Source organism: Pseudophryne corroboree, chromosome 3, assembly GCF_028390025.1.
Source record: "Pseudophryne corroboree isolate aPseCor3 chromosome 3, aPseCor3.hap2, whole genome shotgun sequence".
In the NCBI taxonomy this organism is placed as follows: Eukaryota; Metazoa; Chordata; class Amphibia; order Anura; family Myobatrachidae; genus Pseudophryne; species Pseudophryne corroboree.
In genome coordinates, this window is record NC_086446.1 from 77927091 (window position 1) to 77954555 (window position 27465).

Genomic DNA, 27465 nt, shown 5'->3' on the forward strand with positions numbered 1-27465 from the left:
CCTGCTGAGCGGATGGTATGCGGGCCGGGAGATGTGGGTGCAGGGGGGACTACCCGAAAAACCAGGAGTCAGTAGACAAGTATGATTACAGGGTATAATGTTACATAGAGATGATCTTGTGTGGTGGAGCCTGATGACCTGGCGTGCATGTCAGGTTTCCTTGTGTGGCATCATTTATTATATGGCCCTTGGTTATTTTTAACTCCCTTTGGTCTAATATGGTACACTGCACAAATAGTAATGCTGATGGTAAAGCTTAGCAGTGCAACGACACAGACGTTACTGTACAATAGAGGAATGACGCTGTGACGTGTAAGCAGCGTATAAACATTTATTAAACAAATCCAATAAAAATTAATATACAAAATATTTAAATCTTGGTTGCTCGGGGATGCAGAATGCCATGGCCACACTATTACATGGAAAGCCAGACCGGCTTCTCCAGAACACTCCTTCTACAGAGCTGACAAGGAGCTGCTGACGGAGGCGTTGCTGCGCAGGCTGTACCGCGGAGCCTAAGGGAAACATGTGTGGTGCAAAGATTAATACATAATAAGACACAGGATAAATACTGTAAGCCATATACCTGCCGTCATGTGCTAGTATTCATTATATTAGTGTTATATGCGTGACAACTCCAGCAGTCCCTAAGCAGTCATACACGGAGCCATAAGCCAATACTATTCCTGACAATTAAATGAGGTCATCACAAATGTTTACATGATGACCTAATCGCAGCCAGGGTGCGTATGCAGGTCACACCTAGCGTACACAGCACGCACCCCATCTCCCATTGTTGGCACGCCCTGGGAGAGAAGAGGACCAGGAATGGAGGAGGGCAAGTATCTATAACAGGATTGGAGGGGGCGGGGAGTAGGATGGAAAAAGGGGCAGAAAGCATGAGGGAAAGGGGCGGGTGAGACGTGGGGGCAGGCGGCGGAGATTGGGTGCATAACTACTAGGTTACCATATACCTGTCTGTGCATGCAGTTATTTGGTGACCACACTAGCAGGCCTGATGTTAGAGCAAGCACCACCATGGACAGTATGACCTCTGAGATAAATGTCCAAGCGCGGGTCCTCAGTCACACATTAGCCAAGCAGCAGGTTTCAGCAGCAATAAGCAGCAGAGCTGGGAACATGACCTCTTTTTCTGCAAAATCCCAGCCCTCCCTTTCCTGGGTTTCCTCTGGGTGTTTCCGTTTCCCCGCAGGTGCAATATAAAAAAAACATACATACGGTCAGGTTAATTGGCTTCTGATAAAAAATAAGAACCCTACTGTGTATGTGTGTGTCTATCTGATAGGGAATATAGGGATCTCTGTACTAAGCCTTGGAGAGAGATAAAGTAACAATCAGTTCCTGTCATTTTTTAAACACAGCCTGTAACACGGCAGTTAGGAGCTGATGGACTGGTACTTTATATCTCTCCAAGGCTTAGTACATAGGTCCCATAAATTGTAAGCGCCACTGGGGAAGGGACGTATGGGAACGAAATATACTCTGTAAAAGCGCTGCGCAATATGTGTGCGTTATATTAGTAACTAATGACATCACAGGTTACCCTCTACCCAACACCATAAATATAACAAGTGTAGCCTGTGTTAAGCTGAATTACTGAACAGTCCTAATTGGCAAGGTGAGACTAGTGCACTTCTCTTCTGCCTGCACGCCACACCTACCTCTGTCTGGGTGACCGCAATATTGTACACAGCTGGCTCTGAGGGTCTGACGCGCCTCCTGTGACTAACACTGCGGGACCTGGAGCGGGACCTGGAACGGGACCTGGAACGGACCCTTCTTTTTGGAGTGCTTGTGATCTGCGTATCTGTGGAAGGAGCAATAAAACAAATATACATGAAGAAAACGGCTTTAGGGCACATACTCATTAGCCAGCAATGATGCTCTGCCCTGCAGTATGTGAACCAGTACGAAGCCTTGGAAAGTTATAAAGTGGAGAGAGATAAAGGGGTCTATTACCAAGCCTTGGAGAGAGATAAAAGGAGAGAGATATAAAGTACCAACCAACCAGCTCCTGTTATTTTTCAAACAGGTCTATTCAGGGCATAGCTAGAATACTGTGGGCTCCATGTATATCTGCCCCTCAAGGATATTACATACCAAGCTGTACACTGCATACAGAGTCCAGCAGGCTAGCCTGAATGGAATGCTCCTGAATAACAGAGGACTCAGTAATTCCGGAATCCCCGAACAACAAGTCTTCCTTCAGCAGAATCTCGTCTTGACCACAGCTGGGCTTGTTAAGAAGCTTCTCTGCAAAAAAATACAGTAAAACGCGTTGCTTCAATGGGTAATTTTCATAACTTGGGTAGATTGTGACTCCATCATGGGAAACACTTAGAAATAGAGTTCAGTGACTTAGATTTTTTCCATAGTGGATCACACGTGAGGCCACAGTAGCTTTTGCAGAAGTTACGCACAAAGCCCAACATCGGATGTGTCCAAAACGCGTGGACGCTCCTCAGTGCAAAACCTCCCAACATACCGCAAATCCAGACTAATGTCCCAATTACGAGACAGCCCCCCAAAATTATTTCTACACTAGGGGGCACAGCTGGACAAACCTGATATTTGTCCATGGTAAACCCTTCTGTGAAGAGGACGACGCGGATGAAAGCCCTGTTATTACTGCTACATGAATAGATCCCCACTGAATGGCTATATAACACTCCTGTATATCGCATTGATATGATGAGATATATACTGGTAATTAGCCGTAGCCATTTCAGTTTGTACATGAATAGACCTCTATATGCGATCTAACCGCAAGAACTACAACGTCCACGCCAGACTGAACAATTCCTTTGAAGGGAGGCTGGTCCACTCATTCCCATTGTGCACTAACATCTATTGGTTTACAGTGTTTTGGGTGTTCTGAATACTGGGACATAAGACACATATTCTGTTTCGTTAGGTAGCCAACCTATTTGACATAATGTATAACCATTTTTGGGATATTCAGTTTTTAATATTGATTTGCATATACCAGGTATTAGGCATTGGATGTTAAATGCAGGCCACTGGTTCTCTCTTAATTATTATATGCCTCCTCCTACAGCCACAATTTAGTCATTCTATGGTTCTATTTTTAGATAATTATTTTTATTTATTAACTACTTAACTGGCACGGTCAGATCACATGTGACCGCACCACCCCACTGTGCCCCCCAGTTTTTGACGAAGAGATCCATTCTGCAGATGTGCATAATATTTGAAAAAAATACTTTTTAAACTATTTTAAATTAATAAACAATATATATTTTATGAATAGCTTTGAAGGGAAACATTTTCAGTTAAGTGATAATAAAGGTTAGCTGTATTATACATTTATTTATGCAGGGTCTTTATATTGAATTCTGTCATGTCTTTATTCATAATCCAACCCAATTTTTTTGTGGGGCAAATTTAAAAAGATATTTCGTTTATAGTTGATCTTCCATTTATATCCATTTGTGGGTTACCGTACTTTAGGAATACAGGGGGTCACTCCGACCTGATCGCACGCTAGGTTTTTTCACTGCGCTGCGATCAGGTCAGAACTGCGCATGCACCGCAATGTGCAGGCACTTCGTACGGCTTCAAAGCGGATCGTTGCTGTGCGATGGATTTTATGAAGAATCCATTCGCACACCCGATCGCAAGGAGATTGACAGGAAGAAGGCGTTTGTGGGTGTCAACTGACTGTTTTCTGGGACTGTTTTAAAAAACGCCGGCGTGTCCAAGCGTTTGCAGGCCGGGTCTCTGACGTCAATTCCGGGACCGGACAGGCTGAAGTGATCGCAGCAGCTGAGTAATCCTCAGCTACTCAAAAACTGCACAAAATGTTTTTGCACAGCTTGGCTGCACATGCGATCGCACAATTGCAAAGCTAAAATGCACTCCCCTGTGGGCGGCGACTGTGCGTTCGCACGGCTGCTAAAAACAGCTAGCGAGCGATCAACTCGGAATGACCCCCACTGTCCGCATCAGTGCATGATTTAAGCGCCGTCACTGGGTGCACTCTTCACCAATAGGGAAGGGGTAAAATAGCCAGAGCACACATGGGATTGGGTACACACAGCAAGTTTGGTTTGCACTGCAATATGTTGTTGTGTCCCAGCCAATAATGATATTTCACACCCAAATTATTTATTATATTGTTCAGTATCAGAAAGGAGAAAAAAAAAATAAAAGAAAAAATAAATCTACTTTGGATAATTCAACCAACATCACGTTACTGAAGAAGAAGTTCTTGCAATTAAGATGACAATTTATTAGGCTTAAATGGTAAGACAACGACCATAAGTCCAATACCTGCCTCTTGTAGAATGCTCTGCAGCTCTGCTTTAGTCTCCTGCAGTCCCCGGAGGACCTCCAGGCTCTGGCGCTGTACATCCCGATACGTCACAGAGAAGTAAAGGAGAACCAGCAGCCCAAGTGAAATGGAGATTTTCCGTGATATTCCAACCCAGAATGCAACATTCTCCTTGGGAGAGAGAAGATGGTAAAGGCCGAGGTCACAAACACACAAAAGAAACAAAACTAAACAGCATGAAAAGCCATTGCCTGCAGTGTCACTCTTCTCGGAGCTGGAGGTTTTCCACTGTGACCTCGCCCCGTGATTAAAGCTAGGTGCACACTGTCCAATTTTTTGGAAGACCCCAATATCTGAGCTACACACTAGGTTTTTTTTTTGTTTGTTTTTTTAAAGTAACCAGTTTTCTGCCACACCAAGTTGAATTTGCATATGGTCAGATTATACAGAATGCATATACACTGCACGATTACGGGAGACTGAAGTTGAGATTATTGTACAGTGTGTACCTATTTTAACAGACTGGTTGAGGTTATCAATAACCAACTCCTTCAGCTGCCTGGGAGAGCAAATCAGGGGCACTTATGCCTTTGCCTGTCTACAAAGCCATCTATTGTGCGGAGATGACCTAGGATGAAAGTCTGCACCTGATAGGGCGGATTATCATACGGTCCAGTTATGCTCCTCCCACCACAATCTCCAGACAGAGGTACTCAGATGGGTGAGTAAAGCACAACGCATAGAAGTATCGTAGTATATTAGGCAGTCAGGAGTTTAGCTATTGTCCCAACACACAAGGATGTATTACTGTCCCTGCGTCTGCGCTCTTAATGGAATAATTCCCAGTGCCCTCTTAGGTGTGGGCCATCTCTCTAGTATTGAAAACGAGAACTGGCATTTGCAAGCATTTAACACCAGAAGATGTCCTCACCGTCTCGTCATAGCTGGGCTGGGATCCACCCAAGATGTACGAGCAGACCATCCTCTCGGTGTAGACGTTAGCCACTACCAGGCTAAATAGGAACAGCCTGTGGAAAGGGTCACATTGAGGAAACACATCAGAGCCAAGACTCAGAATTTGAGGGGAAAAAAAAAGACCCATTTGGTCCACCTAGTCTGACCTGTTAGGGTGTGTTTATTAGGGTTAGGTGGTAAAGGTGAAATAGAGTTTTGGTTAGGGTATTAGTGTTAGGATCAGGGTTCAAATTAAGGGTAAGGGTTGGAGTGTTAGTGGTAGGGTAGCTGGATTAATTGTGAGGGTTAGGGTATTAGCGTTAGGGTTTTGGATTGAGGAGAGTTAGGGCAATAGTGTTAGGGTTTTAGATTAAGGGTTAGGGTACTAGTGTTTGGGATGAGGATTAATAATACTAAATAGTTTAATTTATATAGCGCACTTTCTCCAAAAGGAGTCAAGGCCCTTAGGGGTGAGCAGGGGCGTAGTGAGAACTTTGTGGGCCCCATAGCATCCAACCATTAGCTCCTGAAGGGTACTGAACACAGCCCAAGCCTGGCCAGCGTTCACTCCCACAGCACTGCCGCCACCCCCTAACAGAGCCAGAAGTCAGAAGGCTGGTGAGTACATTACCAGAGTCCTGCAGAGAGGGGATCCTCTGGTCATCATTGGCAGCATACAGGTACACGCGCAGCGGCAGGACGCTGCACGCCATGTCTCTCAGCACAAGGGTGCAGAGCGCGGGGGGGGGGGGGGGGGGCGCGCTCTGAGGGCAGGTTTTAAAACCTTACTCTCACTGGCAAAAAGGGTACATACATGTACAGCCGCTAATGTGCCACCCCCAGCCAGTGTATATATTACATTGCTGAGGCTGAAGGGCGGGGCTTCTCCTCAGACTTGCCAGAACACTCACTGGGTGCCATTTTCTCCTGCAGAAATTCCAGTGTGAAGCTCCTGAATGCTGTTTCTCCTCAAGACAACGCTGATACAAGTACAGGGTGTTATAGAAGGGGCAGAGTGTGTTCATTATAATTAGACAATTCACAATAAGACGCAGTGTGTGGACTGGCAGATCCCTCTGTGTCTCTGACAGACTTTAGTGTGGGTCTGTCCCCAAAAGCTCCCCTGTGTGATAGGGGTGTGTGTGTGTCAGAAATTGGGGAGGGTTCTTCCCAGGAAGAACCCATTTTAGATACACAAGAGGGTAATATGGTGGCCCTTCCCTCTCAGAAGGAGCCGGAGTGGGTGAGAATGTTGCAAAAGAATATGTCAATGCTTGTAAAGAAATTCTCTGCGTCTGAACAACAGACTAAATATTGGAAGTAGTCTGTGGAGGATGCACTGTTTACTGACCCCTCCATATCATCCACTCGGGTCCCATCCAGTTCCCAGAAAAGGTCTCTGGCCCAGATAATGCAAGGGGACACAAACACAGATTCCTACTCTGATGTCGACACTGGGGATTTGAGAGGGGTAGACCCCAAATTAGCCAAAAGTATACAATGTACGATAGTTGCTATAAAGGAAGTGTTGGAGTTTCCTGAAACAACACTGTTCCCTGAGGAAAAGGATTATTTTAAATTAACTAAAAAGCAGGTTGTGACTTTTCCTCCTTCAAAGGATTTGAATGCGTTCTTTGAAGAATCCTGGGCTAACCCTGAGAAGAAATTTACCCTTCCCAGAAGGATACGTGTAGCGTACCCTTTCCCTGAGGAAGACAGGCCCAAATGGGAGACTCCCCCAATGATAGACACCTCAGTTTCTCGGCTGTCTAAGCAAATTGTTTTGCCTGCCCCTGGTTCAGCCTCTTTAAAAGATCCAGCTGACTGTAAATTAAAAACAACCCTGAAATCCATATATACGGCTAATGGAACAGTGCTCAGGCCCACTATTGCTTGTGCGTGGGTAGGTAACTCTGTGGAAAAATGGTCTGACAACTTGCTTGTTAACATAGACACAGTTGACAGGGATGAAATAGTTCTAACTCTCGGCCATATCAAAGATGCTGAAGTTTACTTAGTTGAAGCTATGAAGGATATTGGGTTGCAGAGTTCAAGATCCTCCGCTATGGCGATTTCAGCCCGCAGGGCGCTATGGATCTGCCAATGGAATGCTGATGTGGAATCAAAAAAGAACTTTGAAGCGCTTCCTTACAATGGAGAAGCCCTCTTTGGAGACAAACTGGATGCCATGATTTCAACAACTACATCAGGCAAGTCAGCATTTCTGCCTTCCGCAGCTGCTCCACCTAGGAAAGGATTTCATTCTCATACGATGCAATCCTTTCGGCCCAACAAGTCCAAAAAGGCAAAGGGTACCCCCTTCTTCGCAGGAAGAGGGCAAGGAAGAGGTCAAAAATCTACAACACCATCAGGCTCGCAGGAGCGGAAGTCAAACCTCAGCATGACGCTGGGGCTCCCCTGCAGGAGTACGATCGGGTGGGGGCACGTCTACTGTCTTTCAGCCAGGTCTGGGTTCACTCAGATCTGGATCCTTGGGTATTGCAGATAGTATCCCAAGGGTACAAATTGGAATTTCAGGACCTTCCCCCATGCCGATTTTTAAAATCAGCTTTACCAACTTCTGTTCAGGACAGAACAAAAGTGCTGAACGCAATACAGAAATTATGTCAAAACCAATGTAAATTTCCTTAGTTCCTGTGTCACAACAGGAAAAAGGGTTTTATTCAAACCTGTTTGTAGTGCCGAAACCAGATGGCTCGGTCAGACCGATTTTAAACCTAAAGACTCTGAACCTTGATTTGAAAAGTTTCAAGATGGAATCCCTGAGAGCGGTGATCTCCAGCTTGGAAGAAAAGGAATTTCTGGTATCAATGGACATCAAAGATGCTTATTTACATGTTCCCATCTACCCGCCGTATCAGGTATACCTGAGGTTTGCGGTGCAGGACTGCCACTACCAGTTCCAAACATTGCCTTTCGGGCTCTCCACGGCTCCGAGAATATTCACCAAGGTGATGGGGGAGATGATGGTTCTTCTTCGCAAGAAAGGAGTCAAAGTCATCCCATACTTGGACGATCTCCTCATTGACTGTGCTTCAACAGCACGGTTGGATCATAAATCTTCCAAAATCACAATTGGAATCCACAATGAGGTTATCATTTCTGGGAATGATATTGGACACGGAAGCAAAGAAAGTATTCCTACCGGTGGAAAAGGCACTGGAGATCCAGAGGATGGTCAAACAAGTTTTAAAACCAGCAAGCATATTGATTCATCAGTGCATCCGCCAGCTGGGGAAGATGGTAGTGGCCTACGAGGCTCTACAATTTGGCCGATTCCACGCCAGGGTGTTCCAATGGGACCTACTGGATAAGGGGTCCGGATCGCACCAGAGGATAATCCTGTCAACAAAAGATTGAAGCCACCACAAGAGTGAAATTCTAAGTTCTCACCTCCTGGAGGGACGCAGGTTCGTGATTCAGACTTGGATCCCGTTGACCACGGATGCAAGCCTCCGAGGTTGGAGAGCAGTCATGCAAGGGGAAAGCTTCCAAGGACGATGGTCAAGTCAAGAAGTACTCCTTCACATAAACATTCTGGAATTGAGAGCTGTGTACAACAGCCTTCATCAAGCGGCACACCACCTTCAAGGTCGTCCCATACAGATCCAGTCAATGTAACGGCAGTAGCTTACATAAACCGCCAGGGCGGAACAAAAAGCAGAGCAGCAATGGCAGAGGTGACAAAGATACTCCTCTGGGCAGAAAGACATGCAAAAGCTCTGTCGGCAATTTTCATTCCGGGAGTGGACAACTGGGAAGCAGTCTTCCTCAGCAGACACGATCTCCATCCAGGAGAATGGAGCCTCCACCCAGAAGTCTTTGCAGAGGTAGCAGATCGTTGGGGCGTTCCTCAAGTAGATATGATGGCATCACGTCTCAACAAGAAGCTTCAGAAATATTGTTCCAGGTCAAGAGACCCACAAGCAATAGCAGTGGATGCACTGGTGACCCAGTGGGTGTTTCAGTCGGTGTATCTGTTCCCTCCACTTCCACTAATACCAAAAGTTCTCAAGATCATCAGAAGAACAAGGGCTCGAGCAATTCTCATTGCTCCAGACTGGCCAAGGAGGGCTTGGTATCCAGATCATCAGGAGTTATTACTGGAAGATCCTCAGCCTCTTCCTCTTCGCGAGGACCTGCTTCAGCAGGGGCCGTTTGTTTATCAAGACTTACCGCGGCTGCATTTGACGGCATGGCTGTTGAGCGCCAGATCCTAGCCCATAAGGGTATTCCCAATGAAGTCGTTCCCACACTTATTCTGGCCAGGAAAGGGGTAACGTCCAAACATTACCATCGTATTTGGAGAAAATATGTATCTTGGTGTGAATCCAAGAAGTCTCCTGCGGTGGAGTTTAAATTAGGACGTCTTCTCCTATTTCTACAGGCGGGTGTGGATGCTGGCTTGAGATTAGGGTCTATCAAGGTCCAAATTTCGGCCTTGTCCATTTTCTTTCAGAAACAGTTGGCTTCCCTTCCTGAGGTCCAGACGTTCGTGAAGGGGTTTCTGCGCATCCAACCTCCCTCTGTGCCTCCTGCGGCGCCATGGGATCTTAATGTGGTGTTGCAGTTCCTTAAATCGGACTGGTTTGAGCCTCTACAAGAGGCAGAGTTGAAGTTTCTCCCTTGGAAAGTGCTCATGCTGTTGGCCTTGGCCTCAGGCAAACGAGTGTCTGAATTAGGGGGCTCTGTCACACAAGAGTCCTTATTTGATTTTTCATGAAGACAGAGCTGAACTGCGGACGCGCCAGCATTTTCTTCCAAAGATTGTGTCTTATTTCCATATCAACCAACCTGTGGTGGTGCCAGTGGCTTCTGACACCTTAGCCGTTTCAAAAGTCCTTGGATGTCATCAGAGCGTTGAGGACATATGTTGCAAGAACGGCTCAGATAAGGAAAACAGAATCTTTGTTTGTCCTCTATGACCCCAACAGGATTGGGGGTCCTGCTTCTAAGCAGACTATTGCGCGATGCATCAGAGGTACCATTCAGCACGCTTATTCCACGGCAGGATTGCCGTTACAGAGTTCGGTAAAGGCCCACTCTACAAGGAAAGTGGGTTCTTCCTGGGCGGCTGCCCGGGGTGTCTCTGCGTTGCAAATTTGCCGAGCAGCTAGTTGGTCAGGGGCAAACACGTTTTCTAAGTTTTACAGGTTTGACACCTTGGCTGCTGACGACCTTCAGTTTGGTCAATCAGTTCTACAGGAACATTAGCACTTTCCCGCCCGTACTGGGAGTTTTGGTACATCCCCATGGTACTAAAATGGACCCCAGCATCCTCTAGGACGTAAGCGAAAATAAGATTTTAATTACCTACCAGTAAATCCTTTTCTCGTAGTCCGTAGAGGATGCTGGGCGCCCACCCAGTGCTCTTTTTTCCTGCAGAATTACGTTTTATCTTTTTACACAGGTTCTCATGTGTTAAGATGTTCACAGCTGTTGCTGTTACGTTATTCATGCACGTTAGCATGGGTTTTGTTAGGCGGCATGTTTTGTATGGTGTGAGCTGGTGTGAATCTCGCCACTAGTTTAATGTAAATTCTTCTCTCGAAGTTGTCCGTCTCCTCCTATACTGAGGTCTGGAGGAGTGGCATAGAGGGAGGAGCCAGTTCACACTGTTGAAAAGTCTTAAAGTGCCGAAGGCTCCTGCGGAACAGTCTATACCCCACGGTACTAAAATGGACCCCAGCATCCCCTACGGACTACGAGAAAAGGATTTACCGGTAGGTAATTAAAATCCTATTATACACACACACACTATATATATATATATATATATATATATATATCTATATATATCTGGGCCTCATAGCAGCTGCACTCCCTGCACCTATGGTAGCTACGCCCTTTCGGGTGAGGGTTAAAGTATTAGCGTTAGGGTATTAGGGGTGAGGGTTAGCGTATTAGTGGTACGAATTAGGATTAAGGGTGAGGGCAAGAGTATTGGAGGTACCTGGCACCAGCGGTCCGCTGAGTAGAGGTTAGCAGGAAGACCGCTCCGCATCCCAAGAGGTTGTACAGGAAGGAGTAGAGGGTGTTGGATTCTCCCACCACAAACTGATGCAAGTAGGTGATGCGGTTAAAGATCTCAGAAAACAGTAGCCGCTGCTCACTGGCAGATTGCTGCATCTCTTGGAAAGCTAGCTTCACTCCTTGAGAGAATGGGAAGAAAATAACTTTAGTGCGCAGGACAATGCGATATACACACGGAAATTATGGGAGTAGCCGGGTTAGACAGATTAACGGTCAACTCTTAAAAATGTATTATGGCCATAGAAAAACGCAATCTTCTACTTCCTGGTCGTCACCCTGCTCCTTTGTCTGGCACTGCTATATATTATATTATATTATATTATATATTATATTATATTATATTATATTATGAGCTGCTTGTGCACTTGTCGGTGAGGTATTTAGGGGGTAAGTTTTCACTGTGTTCTTGTTGTATCTGTTTGTGCTGTATGTATTCTTAAGAAAGGGGGTTGTAGCCCGAAACGTTGAACTCAAATACAGCTTTCTGCATTTATACATTTAAGCCTCTGAGTGCCATCTCTGCTTTTGGGAATAAAATATATATATTATATATATATATATATATATATATATATATATATATATATATATATATATACACACAAAACTGATGAGGTCGGCACTCACTTATGTGGGCATCTGCCTGGGTGCCGTCCTAAGGTCCAATGTATATCAAATGTCGTTCTAATAGAGAGGGGTATGCATCCATCCACTCATCATGTATATAGAACAGGCGGCACTCTCAGGTCTTTGTGAAAAAAGTGTATTATCAAAAAAATTCAATGAAATAATTGGCACATAGCGCCAACGTTTCAGCGCCGCGCAGGGCGCTTTTTTCAAGGCTGTGTGTAGCCTTTTGCACACAGCCTTGAAAAAAGCGCCCTGCACGGCGCTGAAACGTTGGCGCTATGTGCCAATTATTTCATTGAATTTTTTTGATAATACACTTTTTTCACAAAGACCTGAGAGTGCCGCCTGTTCTATATACATGATGAGTGGATGGATGCATACCCCTCTCTATTAGAACGACATTTGATTATATATATATATATTATTTTTTTTTTTAGAGCATGTTAAAGTGTTTAACAGGAGAGAAAGTCTAAGAGGACCTCAAAAGTTGAATAAAAATGATCCAGGCACTTAGTGGGTGACAGCAGTAGTTTATGGTGCAAAAGTTGTTCCAATGTATAATTTGGACTACACCTTGTGGGTGTTCCATAGACACAGCCAGCATCCGTACAGGAATGTCTAATATGGATTTTGGGGTTGGGGCTGGGGTTGGGGGGAGGGGGGGGGGGTAGATTCCATTATCCTAATCTGAGCAGAGACGTCCGTTCTGTCACTATACTGACCACTGGCAGCAATACACAGAAAGCAGTACCATACGGCTCTGACTACTAGAGTACAATGTCTGGGAAATAAGTTGTGGCAGGAATAGGAGAGCACAATGCAGGCAGCAGTAGTGTAACATCAGGGATACTGGCTTATTGAAGGGTATTGATTAAATGGGAAAACTATCCCTGGTTCTTGACACATCCCCTTTAATAGGGGGAAGACTAATCATTCACCATTTAGTTTCTAAATTTGGCATGTGCAACTCATGAAGCTTTCAGTTTTGCCTTCGTACAGTAGAAACACATAGTAAAAAAAAACAATATCATCGGTATATTGTGCCCCCCAATATCTCTCCATTGGACCCCCAGCGCGCCCGTTTCTCGTTGAGTCCCCTATTGCATTTAAACAATGGTGATTGTTCAACTTTGTAATTTGCAAAAAATAAATATATACACATACATACCCCAATAATTTGATATAGATCCCCCCTCCCCCCCCTCCCCCGAAAAAAAAGGACCAAGATCTCTGCATGCTGGGCCTGATTCAGAGATGTGCACTAAAGCCTCCGCAGCTGCGTATGAGTAAGCAGCGACGTTGTGGAAATAAGCAAATATTGCAGCCATCTGGATCTATATGCTCAGCAGTGGCTTTGTGAGTCCTAAAGGCTGCGTATAAGCATGGCGGCAGGAAGCGAGACACCAGAGCCACTGGTACCACATATGAAACTGCAGACACGGGCTGAGACATGACCCCAAAACTGCTGTGACATGCCTGCCTTCTTGCTACCACTCTCCACCATCTCCCCCAAACTGCAAATCACTTTGCAAATAAGTCCACTCAGCACAGTCATCGCAACACCATCTCTGCACAGTCATCGCAACACCATCTCTGCACATGCGCAATGGCCGATATTCACTGCATAAAATCAGTGTTTGAGTACAACTCTGATTCAGGCCCACTGAACCTGCTATACGTAAAGTCTTGTGTTTTTTCTTGGCTACTAACAGAGCACTAAAATGCTGACGATGCATTCCTGTAAAACAGCTTTTTATTGAAACGATGCCGCATATGAACATTGCAGAAAACAAACAATTCTATGACCCACCCATTGTAGATTCCTGGAGCGTTTGCTTCAGTAAGTGCCCATTGCGTAGGATTGCCTCCTGGGATTGGAGTGTTGCATTCTGGGCATGCATCATTTCTTCCGCCATTATGTTTGTGGCTTCCAGCTGCCTGGCTACACTGTCAGAGTTCACCGTTAGCCTGCAGAGAGATAAGGAGGAGATTTATTGTAAGAACTTACATTTGTTAAATCTCTTTCTGCGAGGTACACTGGATTCCACAGGGAATAACATCGGGGGGTAGAGTAGGATCTTGATCCGAGGCACCAACAGGCTCAAAGCTTTGACTGTTCCCAAGATGCTAATCGCCGCCTCCTCTATAACCCCGCCCCAGTGCACAGGAGCTCAGTTTTGTTAACCAGTCCAATGCAGTAGCAGGTGAAAGAGACGACAACCGTTAGTAGCCACGTACAACACATTCTCACACCAGGAGAGGGCGTCAGCGGCTAATTCCATACCAACCCAAAGAAGCTAAGTGCGTCAGGGCGGGCGCCCTGTGGAATCCAGTGTACCTCGCAGAAAGATTTAACAAAAGGTAAGTTCTTACCATAAATCTTTTCTGCAGCAGGGTACACTGTATTCCACAGGGAACAACATTGGGGATGTCTTAAAGCAGTTCCTTATGGGAGGGGATGCACTGTAGCGGGCACAAGAACCCGGCGTCCAAAGGAAGCATCCTGGGAGGCGGAAGAATCGAAGGCATAGAATTTTATGAACGTGTTCACGAAGGACCACGTAAGTTCTTACCATAAATCTCCTTTTCTGCAGCAGGGTACACTGGGTTCCACAGGGATAACATTGTGGTTGTCCTAAAGCAGTTCCTCATGGGAGGGGACGCAGTGTAGCAGTCACAAGAACCCGGCGTCCAAAGGAAGCATCCTGGGAGGCTGAAGTATCGAAAGGATAGAACCTTATGAACGTGTTCACTGAGGACCACGTAGCCGCCTTGCACAATTGTTCAAGGGTCGCACCACGGCGGGCCGCCCAAGAAGGTCCAACAGACCGAGTAGAATGGGCTTTGACGGTAGCAAGGGCTGGAAGGCCAGCCTGTACATAAGCATGTGCAATCACCACTCTAATTCATCTGGCCAAGGTCTGCTTGTTAGCAGGCCAGCCACGTTTGTGAAAACCAAACAGTACAAAGAGAGAATCAGACTTCCTAACGGAGGCTGTCCTCTTCACATAGATATGGAGAGCCCGTACCACATCCAAAGACCGCTCTTTGGAGGATAAATCTGGAGAGACAAAGGCCGGAACCACAATCTCCTGGTTAAGGTGGAACGAAGACACCACCTTAGGTAGATAACCTGGGCGCGTTCTAAGAACCGCCCAGTCACAGTGAAAAATCAGAGAGGGGGACCTACAAGACAAGCCACCCAAATCTGATACCCATCTTGCAGAGGCAAAAGCCAGCAGAAACAAGACCTTGAGGGAAAGCCACTTAAGGTCCGCAGATTGAAGAGGTTCACTTTCAACGGAGACTCTTGCAAAGCCTCCAGAACCATCGAAAAATCCCAAGGAGCCACAGGTGGGCCATAGGGAGGTTGAATCCATAAAACACCCTGAGTGAATGTATGAACATCAGGCAGAGTCGCAATTTTTCTCTGAAACCATACTGACAAGGCAGAAATATGAACCTTGAGGGAGGCCAGCTGAAGGCCCAAGTCCAGGCTCTGTTGCAGGAAGGCCAAAAGTTTGTCCGTACTAAACTTGTAAACGTCATGATTGTTAGATACGCACCAAGCAAAGTAAGAATTCCAGACCCTATGGTAAATCCGAGCAAAAGCTGGCTTACGGGCCTTCAGCATAGTTTGAATAACCACCTCAGACAATCCTTTGGCCCTCAGTACGGAAGCTTCAAGAGCCACGCTGTCAAAGCCAGTCGGGCCGAATCCTGGTAAACACAAGGGCCCTGAACGAGGAGGTTTGGTCGTTGCAGAAGCAGAAGTGGACGCTCTATCGGGAGACCCTGAAGGTCTGAGAACCAATGCCATCTGGGCCACGCTGGAGCTATTAGAAGGATTCCTCCTTCTTGCTTGAACTTCCTCACTACTCTGGGCAGGAGTGACACCGGAGGGAATACGTACGGTAGCCGAAAGTTCCATGGAATTGCCAGTGCGCCCACGAATGCCGCTTGAGAATCCCTTGTTCTCGCTCCGAAGACCGGAACCTTGTAATTGTGTCGAGACGCCATCAGGTCTACATCTGGTAGGCTCCACTTGTCCACTAGGAGTTGAAATACTTCTGGATGTAGGCTCCACTCTCCGGCATGTACGTCCTGATGACTGAGGAAGTCCGCTTCCCAGTTGAGGACCCCTGGAATGAACACTGCCGATATGGCTGGCAGATGGCGTTCCGCTCATTAAAGAATCTTTGACACTTCCATCATTGCCATGCGGCTTTGATGATTTATGTACGCCACAGTGGTGGCGTTGTCTGACTGTACTTGAACAGGCCTGTGCAGTACCAGATGCCGGGCCAGTTTCAGAGCACTGAACACTGCCCACAATTCCAGAATGTTTATCGGGAGGAGAGACTCCTCCCTGGTCCACTGACCCTGAAGAGAGTGTTGCTCCAACACCTCGCCCCAACCCCTCAGACTGGCATCCGTCGTCAGAAGGACCCAGTTGGAGATCCAGAAGGGACGACCCCTGCTCAATTGTTGGTCCTGTAGCCACCAGGTCAGTGACAGATGGACCTCTGGAGACAAGAAGATCATTTAAGACCTGATCCGGTGAGGCAGGCCGTCCCACTTGGCATCTTTAAAATAGCTCTTTTTAGGGCTGCTGGAGCATCCCTGACTGTTAGTTGCCTGCACTGCAGGTACCAACTTACAAACTGAGCTCCTGTGCACGGAGGCGGGGTTATAGAGGAGGCGGCACTGAGCATCTTGGGAACAGTGAAAGCTTTTAGCCTGTTGGTGCCTCGGATCAAGATCCTACTCTACACCCAATGTTATTCCCTGTGGAATACAGTGTACCCCGCTGCAGAAAATAGCATTACATTCGAGGATAGGAATCCAAGAAGGGAGCTAGTATAAAAATAGGATTTTAATACTTACCGGTAAATCCTTTTCTCTTAGTCCGTAGAGGATGCTGGGGACTCCGTAAGGACCATGGGGTATAGACGGGATCCGCAGGAGACATGGGCACACTATAAGACTTTGAATGGGTGTGAACTGGCTCCTCCCTCTATGCCCCTCCTCCAGACCTCAGTTAGAAAACTGTGCCCAGGGAGACGGACATTTCGAGGAAATAATTTATTGTTTAAACACGGTGAGTGTCATACCAGCTCACACCACGAACATACCGCAGAACGTGGCATTCAATAGAATACCAGCCAACGGCATGAAAAATACACAACCACATGCTGAGAGAATATGCAACACAACCAATAATAATACACTGCCTTCCATGGCAAGCACCACGTCAGCAACAGCCTGACAGAAAGAACCACCACAAGAGTGTAACCATAACCAAGAACTGCAGACACAGCACGCACTGGGACGGGCGCCCAGCATCCTCTACGGCCTAAGAGAAAAGGATTTAACGGTTGGTATTAACATCTTATTTTCTCATACGTCCTAGAGGATGCTGGGGACTCCGTAAGGACCATGGGGTTTATACCAAAGCCCCAGACCGGGCGGGAGAGTGCGGACGACTCTGCAGCACCGATTGAGCAAACATGGAGGTCCCCAGCAGCCAGGGTATCAAATTCGTAGAGCTTAGCAAAAGAGTTTGAACCCCACCAAGTAGCTGCTCGGCAAAGTTGAACCGCCGAAACTCCTCGGGCATCCGCCCAAGAAGAGCCCATCTTCCTAGCAGAATGGGTCTCCACCAACAACGTCAACGGCAATCCAGCCATAGAATGAGCACGCCGAATCGTGTCACAGATCCAGCGTGTAACAGACTGCATAGACGCAGGTGCCCTAATCATGCTGGGAGCATACCGGACAAACAGAGCCTCTGTTTCCCCAACCTGAGCCAAAGTGGCGACAAAAATAGTCAAAGCCCCTACTACATCGACAGCCTTTGAATCAGCCAATGCTTAAGTAACCACAGGCATCACAAAAGGCTGGTTTCTGCGAGACACAGAACCACATTCTTTGCAGAACTATTATCCGAGTTCTCAATTCCGCTCTATCCACATGGAAGATCCAACAGGGGCTCTTGTGAGACAAAGCCGCTACTTCCGACACCCGCCTTGCGGACGCCAAAGCCAGTAGCATGACCACTCTTCAAGAGAGAAAATTTAACACAACCTTTCATAAAGGTTCCAAACAGTGTGACACAAGAAAACGCAACACCACGTCAAGGTTCCACGGTGCCAATGGGGGCACAAACGGAGTTTGGATATGTAGTACTCCTTTCATGAAAGTCCGAACTTCCAGAAAGGTGGCCAATTCTTTTTTCTTTTTTTTTTAAAGAAAATTTTTAAGGCCAAAACTGCACTGAAATAGAGCCTAACTTTAGGCCTGCATCCACAACTGCTTGCAAGAAATGGAGAAAAAGGACCCAGCTGAAAATCTTCCGTAGAAGCCTTCTTGGATTCACACCAAGACACATCTTTACGCCAACTACGGTGGTAAGGCTTTGCCGTTACTTCTTATCTAGCCTGAAGAAGTGTGGAAACAACTTCACTGGGAATACCCTTTCTGGCTAGGATATGGCATTCAACCGCCACGCCGTCAAACGCAGCCAGGGTAAGTCTTGATACACGCCCGGATCTTTGTAACAGTTCCTCACGTAGAAGAAGCGTCCAGGAATCTTCCATGAGTAATCATGAAAACCTGGAAACCAAGCTCTCCTTGGCTAGACCAGAACAATGAGGCTCTCCTGAACCTTTGTTCTTCTTACGGTTATCACCTTCAGAAAAAGTGAAAACTGAGGGGACACATAGACCGACTGAAAACACCCAAGGTGTCACGAGGGCGTCCACTGCCATAGCTTGAGTGTCCCTTGACCTGGAACAATATCCCTGAGGCTTCTCGTTGAGGCGAGACGCTAACATGACCAATTGAGGTACTGACCACTGTGTGTGAGGGCTAAGCCCCGCCCCTCATCGGCACGCTTCAGCCCCATTATATGAGCCTTCTATAAGCAGGCAGGCGGCCGTATATAGTGTATATACACTATATACCTCCTAAAACAAATATACAAAATGCTGTCCAGGGCGCCCTCCCCCCCCATGCCCTGCACCCAAGTAAAACCGTTGGTGTGTGGTAGCACTGGCGCGCAGCGCAACCGCTGCTATGGACTGGCGGGGGTATCGTACGCGGTGCCCGGGGCCCGACTATGGCCCTCATTCCGAGTTGTTCGCTTGCTAGCTGCTTTTAGCAGCATTGCACACGCTGAGCCGCCGCCTACTGGGTGTGTATCTTAGCATAGCAGAATTGCGAACGAAAGATTAGCAGAATTGCAAATAGAAATTTCTTAGCAGTTTCTGAGTAGCTCGAGACTTACTCCAACACTGCGATCAGTTCAGTCAGTTTCGTTCCTGGTTTGACGTCACAAACACACCCAGCGTTCGCCCAGACACTCCCCCGTTTCTTCAGACACTCCCGCGTTTTTCCCAGAAACGCCAGCGTTTTTCAGCACACTCCCATAAAACGGCCAGTTTCCGCCCAGAAACACCCACTTCCTGTCAATCACACTACGATCACCAGAACGATGAAAAATCTTTGTTAGGCCGTGAGTAAAATAACAAACGTTTGTGCTAATTTACTTGGCGCAGGCGCACTGCGAACATTGCGCATGCGCAGTTTGCGACTAATCGCTCCGTTGCGAAAAAAACTAAACGAGCAAACAACTCGGAATGAGGGCCTATACTCTTGCCAGTCGCATCGAGACCTCAGTAACTACTGCCCAGGGCGCTCCCCCCTGCACCTTGCGAGTGCCGTTGGTGTGTGGGAGCATGGAGCTCCGTTACTGAAGTCTTCTGCCCTCTGACGCCTTCTGTTCTTCTCATACTCACCCGGCTTCTTTCTTCTGGCTTCTGTGAGGGGGGTGACGGCGCGGCTCCGAGAACAAGCAGCTAGGCGAACCAAGTGATCGAACCCTCTGGAGCTAATGGTGTCCAGTAGCCTAAGAAGCAGAGCCCTTGAACTAAGAAGAAGTAGGTCTGACTTCTCTCCCCTCAGTCCCACGATGCAGGGAGCCTGTAGCCAGCAGGTCTCCCTGAAAATAAAAAACCTAGCAAAAAAGTCTTTAGAGAAACTCTGTAAAGCTTCCCTAGTGTGTGTCCAGTCACTCCTGGGCACAAAGTCTAATTGAGGTCTGGGGGAGGGGCATAGAGGGAGGAGCCAGTTCACACCCGTTCAAAGTCTTATAGTGTGCCCATGTCTCCTGCGGATCCCGTCTATACCCCATGGTCCTTACAGAGTCCCCAGCATCCTCCAGGATGTATGAGAAATCATTATTACAAGAACTGCACTGAATTTATTTACGTGGGGACACAAGGCCGGCTCCACTACTAAGCAGTTGCCTAGGACGCCGGGATCTGGGGGTACCACTGAGACTGCCTATCACAAAATGAGGATGTATCTGAAAGAAATGCAATGCAAATAAAAGAAAACTTGATGCAAGTGGTGGCTGTGGAACTTCTAAGTCACAATTTCATCTGAAGGGCTGGGAAGTGGGTATTGGTGGTGGTTTGGGGCAGTAGGCTGAAGTTTTGCCTATGTTGCCGAGAAACAGGTAATCAATACACTATTGATCGCTTTGAAGTTGAGTGATCCAGTCAAAACATAGAACATATGCTCACTAGTAAAACTTCAGCAATGCATTCACATGGGATCCATCAAAGGCTACTGTGCACATGGTCATCCAACAGCCTCATATAAAACTAGGAGGGCTGGGTGAAGACCAATCACAGGCTAAGATTGTGACTCTGGTTTGTAATTGGTCCACCAGATCACGCACCTCCTGTTACATAGGCTGCAGTGTAGCTTAACTATCAGATGAACGACAGACATCTGTAGCTAACCACTAAACATCTGGTGGTGGGGGTGGGGGGATTCAGTTAGAAGAGAGAGAATGTAGCTCCCCTGGATGAGCAGCCGGAGCTATTCAATTGCTCATGCTGCAAACCCTCGACTAGCGGATTCTGCTTGCACCCTCCAGAGAAGCCAGCAGTTGTGGAGTTACCACATCTGGTAACAGTACTGCAACTTTACTTAAGTTAGATGCAGTTTACCTCATTAGTCATGGTAAACTGCAACTCCCAAAATAAGTGCTGGGTGTGATGCAATGAATTGATTAACTCCAGACACTCATTCCGGGAGCTACATCCCCTTCATTAATTGAATTCCTTCCTCTGTGTCAGTTGTTGTGACTTCAATTCCGAATTGCTATTTTATGTTCTTTACTCTGGTCCAAGTGACCTTCCATGTATCCTACTCCAGACATCTCTTGCAGTGTTGAGTACTGAATCCAGACAGCCAGAACACCGGCAGCAGGATCCCGATGGTGAAAATGGCGGAAATCTTTGTATGTATTACGGCTAATCCTAACCATCACTTCTGCATCCAATCCCTAACCTGCCCCCCCCCCCCACCTTAACTCTCATACTTGCTCTTTCAAGTTGCCTGCATCTTCCCCCATCAGGGTCCCACAGCCGGTATTCTGACCGTTTGGAGGCCGACTGCATCCACTCTTGCCACTCTCCTCAGCTGATACCATATATCGTCGCCTCCACGACTTCTTGCAGTTTTGAGATGGATTCAATTACATACTAGTCACCTACCCTACTCTGAGCCAGAGTGCAGGGAGTTTGCCAGGATCACCAGAACGGACCAGAGATCAGCAACCCTTACCGGAGAATAATATCCTCAGTCTTCCCCTGCCACAGCTCATTCTGCAGATAGTAGCAGATACTGTGAGCGTGTGTGAAGAACTCTGTATATGCGTTAAACGCCACTGAATCCATTCCACGTGTGCACTGCCGGACCGTGCTGTGTTCTGTGCAGGCTGGGAAGCCGCGGCCTGACCTGCAGAAGATACGTTATACTGCTGCACATTACATGGGTTTCCACACATAAGGAACCTTACATAAAGGGATGTGAATGAAAAATCTTACAAAATACTTCAATTCAGGTTCAATTTAGATGATTCAAACTGTATACTATAGCCAGTGCCATATTAACAATAAGCTGCATGGGACAACAGTTCCAGACATCCAAATAAGAACAGCTGTCAAGTATTATAATTGTATTTATATTTTCCTCACAAAACGATGCAAGTTTTACACATTTAGGAAGATATTGGGGCTGATAATACACACCCACATGGCACTGGTCATACCCACATGGCACTGGCCACACCCACCCGCCACTGGCCAAAGCTCCTCCCCTTCTCACAATAGGCCCTTGATTATTGTCAAGCCAAGGCTTACGTGGCCCTTAACCCGGCCCTAGCTATAGGCATACCACCCCTACTGAGGCAGGAGGTACATCTGCGCACGTCAAAGACGCGTACCTTAATTCAGGGGGTGTGGCTAGAGGCACGGCCTTGTGAGCAAAAATGTGCCCAAGAGTCATACCCACATATCTGGTCACTGTGGGGGCATGCCCAGAGCTCTGGGAGCTGCTGGACATGCCTCCAGTCGCTCTCTCCTGTGAATAGACACTGTGTGATCTCCCAACACCCCCCTTCCCAGGTGGGACACTGTGGCCTGTTGGTGGAACAGCAGCATAGCGTCTGGAAACGGGACTGTTCCGCCAAAATAGAGACAGGAGAAATGCTATAAAGTCAGGCATGTTCAAATTGCGGCCCTTCAGCTGTTGAGAAACTACACATCCCAGCATGCCCTGACACAGCTTTAGCATTCTCTGACAGCAAAACTGTGTCAGGGCATGCTGGGATATGTAGTTTCACAACAGCTGGAGGGCTGCAGTTTGGACATGCCTGCTATAAGTGATCAAAAAAATTGTATTATAGAAAGGTGTACTGCACTGTATAATCTCACGGGGTGGACAGGTGTTAATACTCCTCTCCGCAGGTTGCTACTACTGAATTGTAATCACAATAGTCAGGTGTGATCATACCTCTCCAGGTGACAGTGGGTGAAAGCGAGAGCTATTCGGCTCTGCTCCTCCTCATTCAGCTGCTTACACCCCACATCCACCCTCTGAAGAGCACGGCTCCAGCAGTCGCCATATCGAGGATGTTGGGCAAAGTTCTGAAGAATCTGCAGCTGGGATCTTCCGGTCTCCATTATTCTGGCATCCAGATCAGCCCAGGCAGTCCACAGCGTGATGGCGGATAGCAGGATACCAGTGTGAATGTAGGTAGCCATGTTCTCACTGATCAGGAGGTAGGGGTCACCTGAAAGTAATGGATAGTGTTATGCATGGAGCCACGCTCATACAGCACATTCCAATACCCATGTCGTGCATATCATTATCTATAGACCGGAAATGATCACTTACAACCATGTGGGTAACATCACATTCTTATTGTTACAGAATTTACATAGTAGATCACATACCTATTGCGGTTCTGGTATGAATGGTCGACAGTGTTAAGGTCGACAGTCATTAGGTTGGCCACTATTGGTCGACATGGACAAATAGTCGACACATGAATATGTCGACATTGAATTTTTAACTGTTTTTGGTGTCATTTTTTCCATAACATGACCAGGCTCCCCAATTAGTGTACCGGGTCCCCTTGCATGGCTCGCGGCTGCGGCCAAGGTGCCCCGCTGTGCTCGGCACAGGTTACTATTCCCAATCGTAGTCCACGTGGATGATAACGTATGAAAAAGTTAAAAATCTAATTTTTAAAAAAAAAAAACACCATTTTCATGTGTCGACCAATTGTCCATGTGACCGTGTCAATGACTACCAATAGTGGTCGACCTGCCAAACGGATACCACCTATTGCTGCAGTAAAGTACACTATTACCCACATTTATACACCACCAGTACATTCTGTAATGCTTTGTAATTAGAAACAAACAGAGGAATAAAACAGGACCGGGTACTAGCTGTAAAAGTAGTAAGAGGGTCAAGCTTACAATCCACTGCATAATTAGACTTACCATATTATCCCTTTAAACTGGGACGCTCATGAACTACACAGGTTCTGTGGCTGATTAATACCAGGTGAAATGCCGGCTTGAAGTCAGCCAGCCACAGAACCTGTGTAATCCATGAGCATCCCAGTGTAAAGTGTAGTGCCATAACTAGGCATTTTAGTGCTGTGTGCAAGAAAGGCGCGCGGCCACAAAATACCAATTCATACTACGGTGCACAGTAGTCTCCATTATTCAAATTACGCTGCACAGTAGCGCCACTACACCAGGTAGAGCCCCTTTTACACATTACGGCAGATGGTCCCCCTTTTTACACATTACGGCAGACAGCGTCCCCCTTTTTACACATTACGGCAGACAGCGTCCCCCTTTTTACACATTACGGCAGACAGCGTCCCCCTTTTTACACATTATGACAGACAGCGTCCCCCTTTTTACACATTATGACAGACAGCGTCCCCCTTTTTACACATTATGACAGACAGCGTCCCCCTTTTATGGGAGAGAGAGTTATACTCACCCTCACCTGCGATCCAGCATAAACGGCAGAGGAGGCAGAGACCCGGGAGCTGACGGCTGCGGCATGATCCTGAGTCCTCTGCAGAGGCGGCAGCGGGAGGCCGGTATCAGCGGAACTCGGAGACCAAAGAGCGCGGCAGTGTGGTGGGGCAATGCAACGCTCAGAGTTGGCTCCGGCAGCTGGCGGGAGAAAGGCAGCGCTGGACAGAGAGCAGTGGCTGCGGTTTTGGCCCTGCTCAGATCGCGGCAGTGAAGGGGGGGGGGGCAGCTCCGGCGGCTGGTGGGAGGTAGACGGCAGCACTGAACAAGTGGACAGTAACTGCGGCTGTGCGGAGGGGGGGCGGGGCATGTGCGCTGTGGGCACGGCACCATCGGCACACACCTAGTTAAGGCACTGGTAAAGGGATAGTAGTATGGTAAGTCTGTGTACAGGGAAACAGAAGTTTTAGACATTAGGTTAAGACTAGTGCTACATAATGCGTATATGTTCAATCAGATAGTACTGTGACCAGTCACACAGAAATTATGGCCAAAGATACATGTAAAGGGCCCAACACACTGTGCGATGTGCTGCTGAGGTGCCCGACGGCTGAGGGGGGTGACGGGGGGAGTGAAGTTTCCATAGCACTGCATGCTAATATGGACGGGATTGTCCATATTGGCGCGCATCGTTCATCATACACACTGAAATAGATGAACGATATCTCGTTCATTAATTAACTAGATCACCCATATCTTTCAGTGTTATCGCTTTTCGGGATATACGGCCGACGGGCGACTCGGTGGCAGGGGTCGGGGAGTGAAGTTTCTTCACTCCCCCCGTCACCCGGCTCCATAGCAATGCATGTTAAAATGGACGAGAATGTCCATATTGGCATGCATGTATAAGCGACACGGCACCAACGATGAACAAGTAAAGGGCCGTGCATCGTTCATCGTTGGTGCCTACACATTGAACGGTATGAACATTTTCTCGTTCATTAGTGAACGAGATCGTTCAAATCTTTCATTAATGTCGCCTAATGTGTAGGGCCTATTAGTTTTGTGTGAACTCCGTATAGGAGCGGCAAGCCATGTTATGAGGAGAGTTTGGGAATATGAGAAGCTAGCCTGAAGACATGCGACCGTAGCTCCAGCGGTGTGAACACACTGGCCTAAAACGATCCCACAATCATTGCACACCCATAAAGACAAAAAGGACACGGTAATAATAAAAACAAAACAACAACAACAACAACAACAACAACAACAATAATAACAACAATAATAAGTAACCAATTTAGTAGCAAACAAGATCAGTGAGACATTCGGCGGGATGTAATGGAATCTCAGACTCCATTACATCCTGCTGCAAATGTGAACGTTTTCTAAAGGTGTGTACAGACGGTAAGATATTTTCTTCCGATTCTGACTATATAGTCAGAATCGGAAGAAAAGATAGTGCAGATCGCAAGGTGACAGTCACCTTGCGATCCCGATCCGCGGCCCCGCGCGGTCGGCATCGGCAGAAAAAATAGGCTGTGCAGGCAAGTCAATCCTGACTATCTCTATAGAAGAGATAGTCAGGATTGACATCGCACATAGCCAGCATCGCAAGCACACTCATTATGTGCTTGCGATACTGGCTAAGTGCCGACTCGGCCCCCTGTCGCACGGTGAGAATCGGATAAGTCCGAATCTCACCGTGTGTATGCACCCTTAGAACAAAAAAAATGGAGAAAAAAAAAAACATTTCTGCCACAGCCCTATGTAACATTGTTATCCATTAAAAATAGAAAACAAATAATTTGCATAGGGCAAAGAAAAAAAAATAAAGTATTAAAAAAAAACAACCCACACATAAGTGCTAAATCATACCACCCCACCCCCACAAAAAAAACAACAACTTGGAAACTAGAGGGTTAATTAGTGAAACAACTACATGTGCTCATACAACAGCCATTCTCTTCCCTGATGTATTAACATTTATGGTCTTGTATGATTGCCATCACCTGTGGTGAAACACCTTTCTTATCAATTAACTAGCTCACCACAGGTGATGGCAATCATACCTTACCAGGAAAGTCCAGGAACAGAGCATTTTCTCCCTCATGGAGAGGGTCAGGTAGGCACGTATGCTTCAAGGTTAAAGTATGCCAATCATTATCACCACTCCCTGGGGGTAATTCTGAGTTGTTCGCAGCAGCAAGTTTGTTAGCAATTGGGCAAAACCATGTGCACTGCAGTGGAGGCAGATATAACATGTGCAGAGAGAGTTAGATTTGGGTAGGTTATATTGTTTCTGTGTAGGGTAAATACTGGCTGCTTTATTTTTACACTGCAATTTAGATTTCAGTTTGAATACACCCTACCCAAATCTAACTCTCTCTGCACATGTTATATCTGCCCCTCCTGTAGTGCACATGGTTTTGCCCAACAGCTAACAAAATTGCTGCTGCGATCAACTCAAAATTAGGCCCCCTACACATTACAGTTTACATAAACAAAACCATGATAGCCTACTATCTGCAAACAATAAAATGACTCTGTGGAACATTATCACAGGTATATCCCACAGAACATTACCTTGTCCTTACTGATGTATGCAGCTTGTGCTTCTCCCAGCAGTACACCTGATACCACCCAACCTGCCCTGCACACCTGCTGCTCACTCCCCTCCAAACATAAACTAAACCTGACATCCCGCCCCCAGCACAGCACACAAGACTCCTGCTTGTCTCGCCTCTGTAGAGTAGGGATGGGACATGGAAATTAGTAGTAGTATGGATGGGTTTTAAGACTGGTCACAAATCATTGATTAGTCCTAACATTTGTTCTGGGACCGATGTTAGCCAATGTTTTCTATTTAATGGGGCAGGTTGAGCTTCTGCTCCTGGCCCCCTATTGCAAATAGACCCACAGGATATCAGTGGTTTATGTAAGGTGGTACGGGCCAGTACGCTGTACCGCATTACCACTCATGTACCTGCTGGACGAGTGTCACTGTATCCAGCTGGAAATGCTAGGTGGCGGCCTGCTGGGGTGATGCGCTCTAACAGTCAAGGAGTGAGGCTCAGCAGCTGATAAGCCCACATCATGACAGATTGTGAGTGGCAGAGCCTGGAGCAGCAGAGGAGCATGGGAGGCCCGCAG

General features: G+C 47.0%; 1 protein-coding gene across 4 annotated transcripts; it reads right to left on the reverse strand.

The window, feature by feature from the left end:
* Nucleotides 1-317: 317 nt before the first annotated feature.
* Nucleotides 318-27465, reverse strand: LOC135054801 (uncharacterized). 4 transcript variants are annotated; one of them, XM_063958146.1, is made up of 10 exons: nt 27299-27465; nt 22823-23102; nt 21593-21766; nt 13764-13921; nt 11244-11442; nt 5247-5343; nt 4315-4486; nt 2122-2274; nt 1683-1828; nt 318-515 (listed from the first exon to the last, which is right to left on the reverse strand). In XM_063958146.1, the coding sequence occupies exons 2-10, from the start codon at nt 23071-23073 to the stop codon at nt 456-458; spliced, it is 1410 nt and encodes a 469-aa protein (XP_063814216.1). In that variant the 5' UTR covers nt 23074-23102; nt 27299-27465; the 3' UTR covers nt 318-455. The 4 variants fall into 4 exon arrangements, with proteins under 4 accessions (XP_063814216.1, XP_063814214.1, XP_063814215.1 ...); XM_063958144.1 differs by having other exon boundaries at nt 27288-27465; XM_063958145.1 differs by lacking the exon at nt 27299-27465 and adding an exon at nt 26899-27262.

Coding starts and splice junctions, on each gene's coding strand:
- LOC135054801 (XM_063958144.1), bottom strand. Junction 2,275..4,314: donor GAGCATTCTACAAGAGGCAG/GTATTGGACTTA, acceptor ATTTTTTTGCAG/AGAAGCTTCTTAACAAGCCC. Junction 1,829..2,121: donor TGTATGCAGTGTACAGCTTG/GTATGTAATATC, acceptor CTCCTTCCACAG/ATACGCAGATCACAAGCACT.